This window comes from Nesoenas mayeri (genome assembly GCF_963082525.1).
Source record: "Nesoenas mayeri genome assembly, chromosome: 8".
Lineage (NCBI taxonomy): Eukaryota > Metazoa > Chordata > Aves > Columbiformes > Columbidae > Nesoenas > Nesoenas mayeri.
This window is the reverse complement of record NC_137554.1, coordinates 25,865,065-25,879,504: the sequence shown is the minus strand read 5'-3', so window position 1 is coordinate 25,879,504 and position 14,440 is coordinate 25,865,065. Positions and strand designations below refer to the sequence as shown.

General features: G+C 49.2%; 1 protein-coding gene across 2 annotated transcripts in view; it reads right to left on the bottom strand.

Annotated features, from left to right (window-relative positions):
• The window catches only part of PDE4B (phosphodiesterase 4B), a gene marked incomplete at its 5' end in the record, with an annotated part of 176,359 nt that overhangs the window by 13,655 nt on the left and 148,264 nt on the right, over window positions 1–14,440 (bottom strand). For both annotated transcript variants that reach the window (XM_080348452.1, XM_080348453.1), the window contains one exon: window positions 11,953–12,065. In XM_080348452.1, the coding sequence (XP_080204578.1) occupies window positions 11,953–12,065 (113 nt within the window). The remainder of the gene's footprint in view (window positions 1–11,952; window positions 12,066–14,440) is intronic.

The following is a 14,440-nucleotide window of genomic DNA, read 5'->3' as shown; positions in this document are numbered from 1 at the left end:
TGCGGATAGATAAAAGACCTTGGGATCCTCATATCTGATCTTTAACCAGAACTCCGTCCCCTTCATCTCCTCCAAAAGCCTTAATCGTGCTCCCTTTTCCAGACTTTTCATCAGTAACCTTTTATAAATGCAGACAGCAGGATTACAGCTCTGCTGAAAGCAGCATCGGCACCCAACCCAGCTGAGACACCCATGGTGCTGTGAGAACACCCACATGCTTTGCAAAAATGTATTGCAATTTACCATCTGAATGATGCTGGCACCTAAGCAGGGTTTATTTAATAACACAATACCCTTTTTAAAAACACCGCAGTTCAGCATGCTGACGGTGCGCTTAGTTATCGCAGTATCTTCACTGCTCCTGGAGGGTATTTGGGATTTTTCCGGAGCTTCCCTTGATGTGAGGATGCTCTGGAGCGACATCCGAGCTGCTTTGCCATTTGCCTGTGGGGAGAAGGCACGTTGCTGCTCCTGTGCACAGATCAATGCCTGATGTCATGTGCAAACCTCTGTAACGATCCCTTCATTAAATCGATCTGACAGCGAAGGGTAAAACAAACAGATTGCACGCTAGCAATGAGAAAATACCAACTGCTCTGCCATTAAGCAAACAGACGCGGTGCAGCTTCAAAGAGCTCGTGCAGGAGCGCAGCGCGGCCCTTGGCTCGGCAATTACGATAATGCCTATCAGCAACAATGGGACGTGTGCTGTTATTTTCACAATTAATAATCATCTTGGTGCCTTGAACGAAGGAAATAAGCACTGATAACCTCACCGTACAAGACGGGAACTGAGGCACATGCAAGAATACGCGTGCGCACACGCGAGGATGCGCAAGAGAGGGAATGCCCACCCCGACTTGAGTGGGTTTTGCCTTAAAAAGAAGCAAAATCGGGAAACGGGCTTGGGGCTCCCTTCTCTCTACCCCAAACTCTGATCACAGGATCACACAATTAACACATTCAACTGATGAAAAGAGTGCAGATAACATAAATAAGATGAAGCCCCAAACTGAAATTATGAATAAGCAGATACACATGGCGGTGCAGCTGACCTTCCCAGCACGGCGCAGAGGTCTAAAACCATCTGGAGGGTTGTGTGAGAAAAAGCCATCACATCGCCTCGAGTCTTCCTGTTTTGCGTGCTCTGAAGTAACTGCAAAAGTCATCTGAACCAAATTAAGTCTCCCAGAAATCGAATCATTCTTTGATTACCAGCAGTGACCCTTTTTTTCTTTTGTGTGTATTCTCTGGTAAAGGGAATCACAGTTTCTTTCCAGGCGTGCGTGCGGTAATTTCCTTGATTACTGTTGGGAAAGTTCACTCGCAGTTCCCCTCTTGGCTGCTCGTGTTCTCTGCACCGGCAGTTGCTTTATTTGCTTGTTTCACTCCTTCAGCTGCAGCATGGGGCTGAGCGCTGGCACCAGCACAGGCCCCTGCAAGGGGACACGACCACGGGGACTTCTGCAGGCACGTGGTGGCATCGGCATCGAAGGCATGGCAGCTCCTTCACCCCAGACTAACCAAATACTGCAGGTGAAGCTTGCTTGTCTTTACTTTTGTGCAAAGGAAGACAACCTGGCCTAATTTATGACAGGATTTGCCAGGTTTAGGAGCCCAAACATGCTGGGAACCCACTGGCTCTGGGGCCACCACATGTGACATGAGGTGGAGTCCAGGGCAGCATTCAGCCACACACAGGACATCTCCCCCATGCTTCAGTGTGGAAAAGCCCACCTTTTTGAGTCTTTATGGCAGAAATGATTCTCCTCCTTTCCTAGGCAGGAGGCACAGACATTTCTTGGTCTTTCCAGCCCCACACCAGCTCCAGCGATAGTCCTGTAGTTATTCCTGTTCCTATTCCCCTTTGGAGTGCAGCATCAGAGGTGATCCTGGTGCTTGAGAAGGAGAATAAAGACAGGAGGATGTATCTGCTGCTGATGTAAATCCTTTGAAGTCAATTTATACCAGCTGAGGTTCCCCGAGGCCAAGAGTCCTTATGCAAAGAGGCTGCTTAGAAAAGTTTTAGTCATTTGCAGGAGCTGAGGGCAATTTGGAGATAAAAGAGCTGCTGAGATGCTGCAGGGCTCAGGCCGGGAGTAACTGGGGAGAGTGGGGTCCCACCCCGCACTTTGATGGAGGAATCTCGGTGCAGATCTCCAATGTGTAAAAATGTTTATAAACTCTGTTCCCAGCGACCCACCCTTCTGACGCAAACGTTACATCCCTGGCTCTTCCACTGCTCCTACAAATCCTCAGAACAAAAGGATTTGTGATCCGAGGGTTCCTTTCGCCTTTGATTTCCACGCAAAGGCAGCTGGGCTTATTCCTTCTCAGCTTAATTGCACTGAGTAAATCACTGCAGATCCAGAAGCGCGATTAAACTTTGGTGTAACTCCACTCGTTTCAACAGCTCGTCTCCCGGGGCCGACACTCACCTGGCCGTGTGACGGAGCGGGGATGAGAGTCCAGCCGGAAATTATTTACACACAGGAGGGAAATTACTCATCCGTGTATACGGCAACCAGGTCAAACAGCAAATGTGTAATGCTTTTGTCTGGAGCTCCGGGCGCTCGAAGGGAATGGATGTGACACTCAGGCGCAACTGCGGGTTTTTAAAAAGATGAGATTGATCCCGTTGCCTGTGAGAAGCTGGAGGAAAGGTTTGTGAATCCCAAGCCCTCTCCATCCAATACAGACACCTCGCTCCTGTACAGCACAGAGACACTGAAACCCTTAAGCAGACAAAACTCATGGATTTGGGGTTTTGCCTGAGCAGAGGTAGATCAGCGTTCACAGGCTGCAACCCCAAGTTCCATTTGCTGTTTTCTTAAAAAGTCTGCAAGTCCAAAGAGTTAAAATACTTTGATTTCTAAGGGCGGTAACCTGATTGTTTATCTGCGCTTTCCTAATGTTACATCACTTACAGAAAGGTCCGTGTCGAACAAATTTGCAGCTGTCCCTGTTACTTCACAATTTCTATTGATTTTCCTTTTGAAGCATTCACATGGAGCATGATGGGAAGGTGCATGTAGATGTTTTACGAAAAATGACCCCATTTCATACTAATCTGTACTGAAGGAGAAAGTTTTCAGACATTTCAGTGCCTGGAGAAAAGTGGAATGGTTGCAGTCAACTATCAGTCATTAAAAAATCAAATGCTTTTGCAACTCTTTCTAGTCCTTGTTTCCTAAAACAATATAGTTTTTAATGCCCTAGAAACTATTTTTAATGAGATACAAAGTACTATTTGGGTTTTTTTTTTCTGTTTTTTTTTTTTTTGTTTTCCCTTCAGCTTATTTTTAAACCAAAAAGTAAACACACGGTTATGAAATCTCCAATTTCACATCAAAGGAGAGTTGATTTATATATATGTTCAAAGGAGGACTTGAAAGGAGTAACATCATGACCAACTTGTTGGCCTTATGTTATTAGAATAATTTAAAAATCCACAATGTAAATGTTGATAAACAAATAGCACGTTGCCGTAAATCAGCATGTGGCTGCTCATGAAAGCAATAATATGTATCTGATGTAGACAGAACAATATTCAGATTTTGCCCATGAAGTTTAGCATTTCTGAAAGCAGCAGAACCTCCCTTGGGTGGGACGGATTTACGCAACACGGAGCTTAAAAAGCGACGAAGGGGAACCTGAAGCAGGAGTGTTATCACAGGTACATTTCCATCTCATTTCCAGATAAATGAGATTCCCAATATGCAAACTGCAGAAAAATACCGGGAAGGAAAAACTCCCTATAGGATCCTGCCCAAGGAAAGCCCTGTGAATTAGCCCTGCCCAGAAACGATACCGAGTTTCCTTATTTAAAAGCAAGCTTGGGGCATGTTACTCACTTGCTGGGAACTGGTGAGGCAGAAGAAAAACCCCCTCCAGCCGGTGCTGGGGAATTGGTAAGATTGTGGAGAAACCAACTCCTTTACTTTCCTGAAAATGAATGTGTCATGTGTTTATCAGGTGTGCCCGCCTGGGTTTTTGTTGGAACACGGAGAAAATGCCCTTGGGGCCAAACCTGCTCACGTCCTCCTCCGTCGGGCGCTCACACAGCATCTCTGGCCCACAGATTCAAGTCCTGGTGTATCCAATATTCTCCTTGGTACCCAACAGCCCTTGGTTTAGATTTACATTTGTTTGGATTGACATAAAATATCAGGACGTAGAGAGTTTAATATTTCAGGCTGCGTGGTGTGACAAAGGACATGTTGTGTGTCTCCTCCTATGGCCCCATCTGCAGCTTGGATTGAAACTTTAGGTTCCTTTGCAAGAGGCTCAGGTCAGTTTCTGCCTCATCCAAAACACTCTTCTTGTATTTAAGAATAAGTCTCTTCTAGACAATTGATACATGCAACTATATCTGGAGCCTACAGGTCAGATTATGATATTTTGGTTTAATTTCCTTACCAGTAAGCAGCAAAAAAGGCCTGACACCAAAACCCTTCCCCTGGTAAAACTGTGCACGGCAGGAGCTCTTCATCAGACAGCAGCTCCCCTTGGACCTGCTCTTTCTCCATCACCGAAAGGTGCATTTTGTAACATAAACCAAACTGCACAGTAAAGAGGGAGGACCACACAAACTGCAATCTACAGGCCAGGGGAAACTCCACGTCTCCCGGAGCAGCTGAGCGCAGCCTGGTGAGCATCCCCACCGCGTTTTCATCCCAGCGCCGCTTTTATCCTTCACTTGAGCGACAGGTGAGTGAGTGAAAGCAGAAATGAGCAAAATCACTTGTTCTGCAAAATCAGTTTTCTAGAGTTTTACCGGGTGAGAAAAGGTTTGTCATGTTAACTGCAAAAGGAAAATCAGGAAGAGGAGCTGATGAGCACCAGCCCGTGCTGCAGGCTAGGAAGCAACGGCAAAATTAAAACCTACAGCAGCTTGTTTGTTGACATAAAAGTTGATTAAAGAAAGACCTGAGCAGCTGACAACATCTGTGGCCTCCGGAGCAGATAGTGCTCCAGGAGCCTGCAGATCTCAGACCAAAATCTTCTGTCAGTCACACCCATGCAAACCACAGTGACGGTGCCAAAGGAAGCCAAACGACGACGTAAAGAGCGAGCCCGCAAACCAGAGCCTCCCCCGCCGCAGGCACCGCCGGGAGATGCTGGACATTCGGATGAAATACACCCGGATTATATTTTCAGTCTTCAGGAACAAACAAACAAACAAACAAAACCCCACAAAATAACAAATAAAAGTAACTGACAGGGAAGAGTGTTTGTCATTTAACAAGAGTGCAATGCAATTAAACATGGGATCTTCTTAAACGTACGAAGCAGCAATTTCAATTTAATTTAAATTCGAGTCGGGCTCTGCAGTCATCATTTAGGCAAATCCAGCTGGGGTTTTACCTGAGTAGGAGAACAGGCTTTGGAAAATTCAAATAACTTTGTGCCCTGAGACGACTTTTCCAAGATGCCCATAATGAGAAAAACTCTGGTGACTTTTTATCAACAGAAGAGAAGTCTGTCTGCTTCAGAAAACACAGGACAAAGTGTGAGTCCTGCTTAAGAAGTCAGTGTAGCTCTACAATATAGCACCCCCACCAAAAAAAACACAGGTCCTGCCAAAATGAATCTGAGCCTAATGCAAGCACCAAAACCAAACAGAAGGCAATAATTAATGTAAATATATTTAAATGAAAAATCCTTCTCACATAGAGATAGGCAAATGATTTGCAGAATAATTTTTATGTAGCATTTGCCCAGCTGCGCTAAACCAGCAGCAAGGTGAGGCACTTCTCATTTGTTTGCTTTAAACACACAGCAAAGGCTTTAATCAAAGGCATCTCTCCCATTAAGAGCTTTCAAACCAATACATCTCCACAACACGTTCTGCCTTTGATAACACGATATCTTTCAATTAAGTTTCACTTAGCGCAAATATTTGGATCACCGGCTGCCCCACCGAAACCTGTTGCTCTGCACCTGGGTAAAAACCGAGGAGTTTGGAGTCAGGCTGTGGAAATCTGCCCGGTCCACAAAATCAGGGTCAGGATTAGGACTGCTCTGAAGATTAAATCCTGCTTTGGAATCCTTCACAGCCCGCTCCCGTTTTAAGTGATGCTTCTCCTCTGAGATCTCCCGTATCCCCAATATCCCCACTTCACTTCCAGAGAGGTCACTACTCCGAACAGTTAGTCACTCACTAGTCCTGCCCTCAAATCATGATTCATTTCGAACCTGCCTTTGAGCTATTATTTATTTAAGCCCCACCCTAATGTGTTATAACGTAGAAGTCTGAGAATGCAGAACTTTAAAACCCATCGCATCCAAGTACAGGCAGAAATCTTTCAAGGCCATGCTAGAAGGTCCTGGGCTCCACTGTGTCCTGGAGGATGGCAGATCCCCAGAAAGGCTCCTGGGAAGATGGATTTGAAGCAAAATTCAAACCTCGAAGTCTTCATCTCTGCTGTGGCTCTCTGTGTGTGGCCATGAGATCCGCTCTTCCCATCCCTTTACCCACCGGTCCCAGGGGATGGGAGAGCATCCACCACTCAAGGTCACTTTGCTCCAGGAGGGTCCCCACCAGTGGCACTGGCTCCTGACAGACAATGGCACAGCTTTCCAGTGCTTCATCTATTAAGTATTTGAACCATCTTAACCAAGATATCCAGAAACTGCCAGCCCAGAGGGCTTGTAAGACCAAACTATTAAGATTGTTAAATAAGCCCACGTGTGGCCCCACTATTCCACCCCACCCTTATGATATATTTGATATAATCAGAATGATTTATTTAAGTTGGCAAAGAGTAAGGGGGGAGGAATAGGAGGGACACAGAGACATGGAATCACAGAATAGTTTGTGTTGAAAGGACCTTCCCAGCTCCCCCAGTGCCACCCCTGCCATGAGCAGGGACATCTTCACCAGCTCAGGTTGCTCAGAGCCCCGTCCAGCCTGGCCTGGGATGTCTCCAGGGATGGGGCATCCACCACCTCTCTGGGTCAGTGTTCTACCACCCTTGTTGTAAAAGATTTCTTCCTCATGCCTAGCCTGGCTAGAGACAGCAACCCTAAAAGTCCATTTATGATAGCGATGAGAAGTCATACACAGGAGATGACTCAGCCCCAAATCCCCATGTCTTGAACATCCATGAGGAGCTTTGAGGGGTTTCCCAGTCTGGGCAGAGCCACCACCCACCACCAGCTCCTCCTCAAGCAGCAACTTCACTAGAACCTCATGTCCACTGCTCCCGAGCGTCCCTGCTAAAAAACCTGGCTCCTGCACCACGCGGAGCTTTGCCTTAAGAAATACAGTGCCCTGTCCTCTAGAACAAGGATCCTCAAAACAAATCAAGCACCATCAGATAAAAGAAAGATCAAGCGAATATTCACAACCTCAGGTATAAACAGCTCCTACCGCAGTTCTCATCGAGCACAAGGATCACCGAGCATCCTGCTCTGCAGACAGCAGCTGTATTGTCTAAGAAACAGTTAATCACCACATGCCGACGTCAAACCCGACACGGGCACCTCTGCAGGGACCAGCTCTGCAGGGACCGACGCTGCGGAGCAATGCCAGGGCTGCTCCGACCGGCCACTGCGCTCCAGAGAGCTCTCCCAGTCACAGATCCCCGTTTCCGTAACGCAAGTCCCCAGGCGAGGGGAATACCGGCGTGCGGAGCTCAGTGATTCATCCCGGCTTGTAAAAACAGGAGACGTGGACGTCTCTTTGTTTCGCTGGCTGCTGCACAGGCGAACAAGACTCTCTTTGTGCGGCACTCGGCTATTTTAAAGCATATTAAACAAAGGAAGTTACAGCAAAGGCAAGCGAAAGACTAAACAGCTCGGCACCACTTAAGCGAAACATCACGTACGAAGAGGATGAGGTTCGGGGCTGATGGACGGGCTGGGGACGGGCGAGCGAGCGCGGAGGTCGTGTAGCCCAGCACATACGCTGCTGGCACTTGGCCCCGCGCTGCACTCGACCTCCACCACGGACCTCGGGAGTTTACATTAGCGTCCAGATGTTTATTTAGCCACTGTCTCCTGAAAGCTAGGTGCGGCCTTGCTCCTCTTTTCTGACCGTAATGCCCTTTGAAACACAAGCAAAATGAAATCAGTTCTGTTTATCTTAGCGGGTTCTGGCTCACAAGCAGCCAAGACAGGGGTGCAGAGCCCCGTCTGCTGCTGCCCTGAGCCACCGGTTGGGAACGGCCTTGGGTGGCAAGAGTTGAGTTGTGTTATTCAGCACTTGGGAGTAATGCAGATGTCTTTAAGAGCTGAAATAAGAGAGTTTAAGGATTTATTCGGCAGTGTTTGTAGCTCCATGGGCAGTGCTGGCAGGGAAGGGTCCCCCAGGGAACAGTCTGGGGAGAGAAGCGGGTTTTAGAAGTTGTGAGAGCACAAAGCAGGCACCCTGATGACAACACCTTTGTCTACTCAAAATAGGAATACCCCCACAGACCACAAATTGCGTTACCTGTCTGTTTATTTACTCAATGGACTGCAAAAAGCTCTAATAAGACTGGTCTAATTTAAGGAGAGGGAAAGGTGCTGCTTAGGTCCATTCAGATACATCCATTTTAGCTGTGATCTGGGCTGTATCCTGCAAGGACAGGCAGGTAGGTCTTGAGAAATAACACATTTTCTCCATCCCTCATTTCTCTGATATCGCAGCCCCATAAAAACTCAGAGCTAGCAAGACCAGCGCTTCAGCTGGGAAAAACACTTGGCCCTTTTAATGATTTGGAAGATGCACTAAGCACGTCCTCCCCCAAATCCCACATGCTGTACTAGGTAACAGAGCTGAGGGGGGCTGTGTTTCTGTCTGCAGGACAAGCGAGGCTGCAGACAGATGCCTAATGCCAAATGCAACGTTACAGGGTGGCCACCAAGAGAGAGAAAATATCCCCTCTTTATCAGCAGGCCCATGACTCACAAATCCTTCTGAGACACAGCAGTTGCCTGAGCTGGAAGCTGGACAGGGTGATAAATGCAGAAAAAATAGATTCTATATGTTACAGGAATATAAATATGTGTGATTTGCTTCTGCAGGCAGCACTGAGTGCCTACAGAACTCTACAGGTAATTTTGTTCCATTGCAAAGCTGCAGTGCCATACTCTGCTCACGCCAAAACATTAGTACAATGTTAGGAAAATAAATTCCAGGTGTTTTTTTCCCACTAATTTAAGGAGTTAAGAGCACTGTGCATGGTCAGTTGTTCTTTAGCAGAAGCTTGCGGCTGGAGCAGCACGGGAACCAGGCTGGTTTGCGGATCGGACGCTGCTCTGGCAACGCATCAGGACTCACGGACGCCGACGACAGCTCACCCGGGGAACGCAGTTCCCTCTTTGCCAGTTCTATGTCCAATCCCCACTCACAGGGCTTAGGGTCCCACTGTGTGAGCGGCACTGCTCACACTGATGTCAGTGCAATCAGGCTCGTTAGCTCACAATAAGATTAGCTGCTCATTTCCTCACTTCTCCTGCAATTAACTCACGTCTTAAAAAAGTATACGCACATGTTTTAACGGCTGTTTTCCGAAAACCATCAGCTTACAGCCAGGATGCCGTCCTGCATTGGCGCTTCCCCCCAGCGATTCCTTTTTGCTTGCAGGACTTCTGAGAATCCCCCTGCGAACACGTATGCTGAGATCCTCCCCTCTCTGCCTGCTGTTGTTGCAACCCTGGGTTTTCTAAACTACGTCTGTCAGGAAGGAGACAGGAAATTCGAGTCACACTTGCAACAGCTGTGCCATGCCTACTATCAGTCTCAAATGACGTAGTTTGGCTTGGGTGGCGCGGGGCCAGGAACTCGGCGAGCGCGGAGGTCAGGAAGATAGGTCACTGTTTATACTGCTCTTGCACTTGGGAGCATGCTGAGTCTATTTGCTTTCTTCCTATCTACACTGCTTCTCTTTCCGTTTTTTCTTTAATAACGTGGAGCCCAAGCATCCTGTTTTCAAAACATCTGACTGTTTCGCTATTTACCGGTGACAGATCTAAATGCCTTTGACCGGGGCGGGCAGCCGAGTGGGATCCTGGGCGAAGGGAAAACCTGACCAAGTAAGGGCCGTTGGTTGCAGCCGCCTCCTGAAGATGCACGTGTCCAGCCCAACAGCTTCTCGCGCTGCAAGATCCCTCTGCAGATCGCAGCCCTGCCACCGAAACCCAAAACCCACAAACCTCTGAACCCATTTGTGTCAGTGTTTGCCGACGACGAGGAAGGGGAAGCAAAGTGTGAGGCCGTTTTCTGCTTTTCTTTCACAGATGAAAACGATACTGGAAGTTGACCAAAAAAACGCAGACATTTCAGAAACTGGTTATGAGAGAACAAAGTTTCGGGAACCTTTTGCTCAACTCAGCTGTAAGCCATTTGCACACAGAGGGACCACAACTTTTAATTACTACAGTAAGCAATTTAGTTAGTCTTTTACCTTCACAAGTCCAGATTTGGCACTCAGCAAAAAAATAATAACCTCAAATGAAGGGCATCAGCATCCATGTTGGAGGTGCAGCCTCCTCCGCAGCTTAAACCTTTTTTAACTCTCACCTTGGCTTTCCCCAACACAAAAAATCATAATATTCCTTTCTTGAAAGCTCGGTCTATAAAACTTTTATTGCTTCCTTTGCCCCTGCATGTCGTGGTAATCACTAACAGAGGAGGAAGCTGAAATAACATGGGATTTCTTTGCTCAACTTTTCCATAAAATAAATTTTGTGATTCAGCGTTTCTAATTTCATTAATTTCCAATTAGGAAAAATAAATATATACACGAGAGCATCAGGTTCTTGCGGTACGACTCAGGACTGGGTTTAACCGTGGCAAGTGGCCAAAGGCACAGCCCAGTGAGCCCAGCCTGGGGCTGCGGGACCTGCTGCATCAGCAAGCGGCACTGCATGGGGCAGAAAGTGCCATTTGAAATAAAAACAAAAGCAAAAACAAAAGCAAAAAGCAGGCTCGGGGATGGGGAGCAGGGAGCCCGTCCCGGAGGTGTGAAGGCTCCGCTGGCAGCCAAGCGCTGCCCCGGGCAGCGGCTGCGATCGCGGCGGGGAGGCGGCTCCGGCCCCGGGGCAGGGAGCGGCTCCACCAGCACCAACCACCCCAGCGAAGGAAGGGCTGACTGGGGGAGATGCTGAACCAAAATTCAGCTGCGATGCTGTGGCTGACCAGGACGGGTCTGGGGAGTCCGGCTGCAGCACCGGGAGGGGCTGGGGGCAAGGAACATCAGCTCCCAAAAGTCACCCAGAGACGGGCGTGCAGCACTCGCGTTTCGCTCGCTCTCCTCTCTACCGCTTCTCAGTATCCTCTCCCTCCTGCTCCTCTGACTTCTAGCACGCTGTGCTTTTCTTACTTTATTTTAGCGCCTAATTCATCGCAGAAAAGCTCAAAACTCTCCTTTCGTTGATGGCGCATTAAAAACTAAAATAAAGGTCCCGGGCAGCCCCTCTCGACGCTCATTCCCTGTGCACAATCTCTGACTTCGCACCCTCAGCATGTGCTGGCAGGCGGTGCCGAGCCAGCCCACCACATTAAAAACAAAATTAAACGCTTACAGAAAGACAAAACAGCAATAAAATAACGTACCACAATGTTTCCATCATTACGGACAGACAACAATGAAGATAATTAACTTTTGAAGTGATAATGTGTTAAACGCGGGCATTTTCAACGTTTCTGCTAACATCGGTTCCGAAGGGACCGGCGCTAATTGAAACCTCTTTAACTTCTCAGAAATGAGCCCAGCGGTACGGATTGCTCTCCCCACGCCGTCCCACCGCCAGGGTTTTCTTTCTGGCCATACCTCTGCGGGGGAAACCCGCAGCTCCTTCCCTGCGAGTAAGTTGGGATTTCTCCCCTGTACAGACGCGCAGACGGACCGGGTATCAGGCTGCCGTGCACCGCTCCGCATCCCCCCCGGCTCCGCATCGCCCCGCTCCGCATCCCACCGCTCCCCATCGCGCCGCTCCGCATCCCCCCTCCGCTCGGCTCACCTTGTTGGATGCCATCTCGCTGACGGAGCGGTAGGTCTGGATGGTCTCCAGCTGATCCAGGCACCAGTCGAGCTCCTCCAGCGTCTCCATGGCCAGCTTTTGGTAGGGCTCCTCTGCGAAGAGGCAGACGGACATGTAGTCGGGCTGGCGCGACGGCCGCCTCTCCATGCCGGGGCCGCCCGAGCCGCCGCCAGCCCCGCCGGAGGTGCCGCACCGCTCCCTCATCATGCGGCCGCTGCTGCGCTCCCCTCGCCGCCGGCGAGCAAATCCCCGCCCGCCGCTGGCACCCGGTCCAGCCCCGTCCCCCGCCGCCCGCCCCGGCCCGCCCCGCCCCTGCGGGACGGGGAACTGGGCGCCCCCCGGGCAGGGCAGGGAAGGATCGGGCTGCGGCTCCGGGAGCGCCGGCCCCCCCGCAGCTCCTGGGGGTATCCGGAGGGGACCCGGGGGAGAACCGAGCCGCCCCCGCCGCTGCCCGCGATGCTGGTTCTGAGCCAGCACCGCTCCCCGACCCGGGGATACCCGGGCCGGTTCCCCAGCCCCACCAGCCCTGCTCGCCAACAGCCCTGCCTGGTCCTGATCCCCAACAGCCCTGCTCCCCAAACTCACCAGCCCTGCTCCTCAACCGTGCCTGGTCCCACTCCCCAACCATGCCTCATCCTGTTCCCAACCACACCAGCCCTCCTTCCCAGTCCCCCCCAGTCCTCCTCCCCAACTTCACCTGGCCCTGTTCCCCAACCCCACCAACTCAGCTCCCCATCAGCCCTGGCTCCCCACCAGCCTTGACCATCAGCTCCACCAGCCCTGCTCCCCAGTGCCACCTGCCTGTGCTCCCCAACAGGCCCAGCACCCCAGCCTTGCCAGCTCTGCCCCCCAACCCCACTGGCCCCTGTTCCCACCGAGCTCTGCTCCTTGACCGTGCCAGCAGGACAACGTGCTCCCGAGCGGCTCTCGGCGTAAAAGTTAAGGTTTACATAAGCGGATACAGTGAATCATAAAATCTCCCCATGAATGTAACTGCTTCTCATAATACCGGTGACATATGCTTACCCCATAAATCCGTCAAAGTTAATGGATTCAGCATTTCTAATGGCACTGGCTGAGCAGGTAACAGTGACATCAGAGGTCAGGATTGCTATGATATACACTCAGCAAAGTATCTGCTGTATAGCACAGAGGCTGTACACACACATGCCCCATATACGTGTGTGCCACTGCCCTCCCTATGGAACGCCCGCTGGAACCGCTCCGGGTGTGCTCCCCCAAGGGCTGTCACCCTCCACTGTCACCCCCCCGTGTGCCCAGGGAGGGGACTGCACTTCATGCCATCCACCATACCCATAAAGCAATGAACTCCATCAATGAGTACTGTATACAGACCATACATTCAATGTTTGAGACTACCTGGCAGAAAATAAACACCGCCAAAGAGTAACTCAGCAATGAACTGGCAGGGAGCTTGGGGCACAGGCACATTTTAAAGATTCAATAAATCTGAATCTCTGTGTCATTGAAAGTTAATGTTTTCTTTTTTTCTGTCCTCACAGAGCTCCAAACATGGCAAGTAGTCTCATTCTTGCATACTTCTGTGATACATCTATCAAAAAGCAGGTGGAAATAGCCAAAACACACAGAACTTGGGCGTATTTTCCTTAATAACATGCATGTTCTCTATCAACTACTTTATCATGTAAATTAGTTGACCTAGAAGGGCTCAAATTCCTATCAACAACAACAAAAAAAATGTTTGCATTGATAAAACTACCACAGGCTAAATCATGATTTTAGGGATAGGAAAAAAATAATCTCAGACAAACTAAAGAGGAGCTGACCATATGTTTAAATAATGAACTGTACTGCGTTATTCTACAATGTTCTCCTGCTTTGCAGGAAACAGGGTTGCGCCTGTAACCACGATGTGCAACCACAACGTGCAACCACGGCAGGAGTTGGAACAGGCTCACTGGGGCACCAGATCCTGATTTCAGCTATTTGGGGCCTTCTAGCCTTGCCCAGCATCAGGGATTGCAGGACCTGCTGCCCCTGTCCCTTCACTTCTTCACCTCCAACAGAACCATCATGGAAACACAAGACCAGGACTAATCTACACTTTATATGGAAGGACTTACTTTCCCCAGATCTTAGGAAGAGTCCGGGCTATTCCCATACTTTGTAATCTGAGTTTTGTGTAATAAAAGGGGGAAAAAAAACCCCAGACCATCAAGGAAAGACATTAGATGTTACAGAGAACAATGTGAATTATGAAAAGAGGAAACTTCAGGGCTTAAGTATAGAGTGAACGGGTTGGTACTAGGCTACTGACAGCTCTGAATTATTTAAATTTTTGTTATTAGAGGATGAGATAAAAATACAATGAATGTTTTATATTAGCATTTTTTGCACGGCAAATCTGGTCAGTTGTGCAAAATGAGCCATCCCACTGGTGTCTTCTGCTTGGTGTCAGTGGGGCTACCTGAAGGAAGCCTGTGAA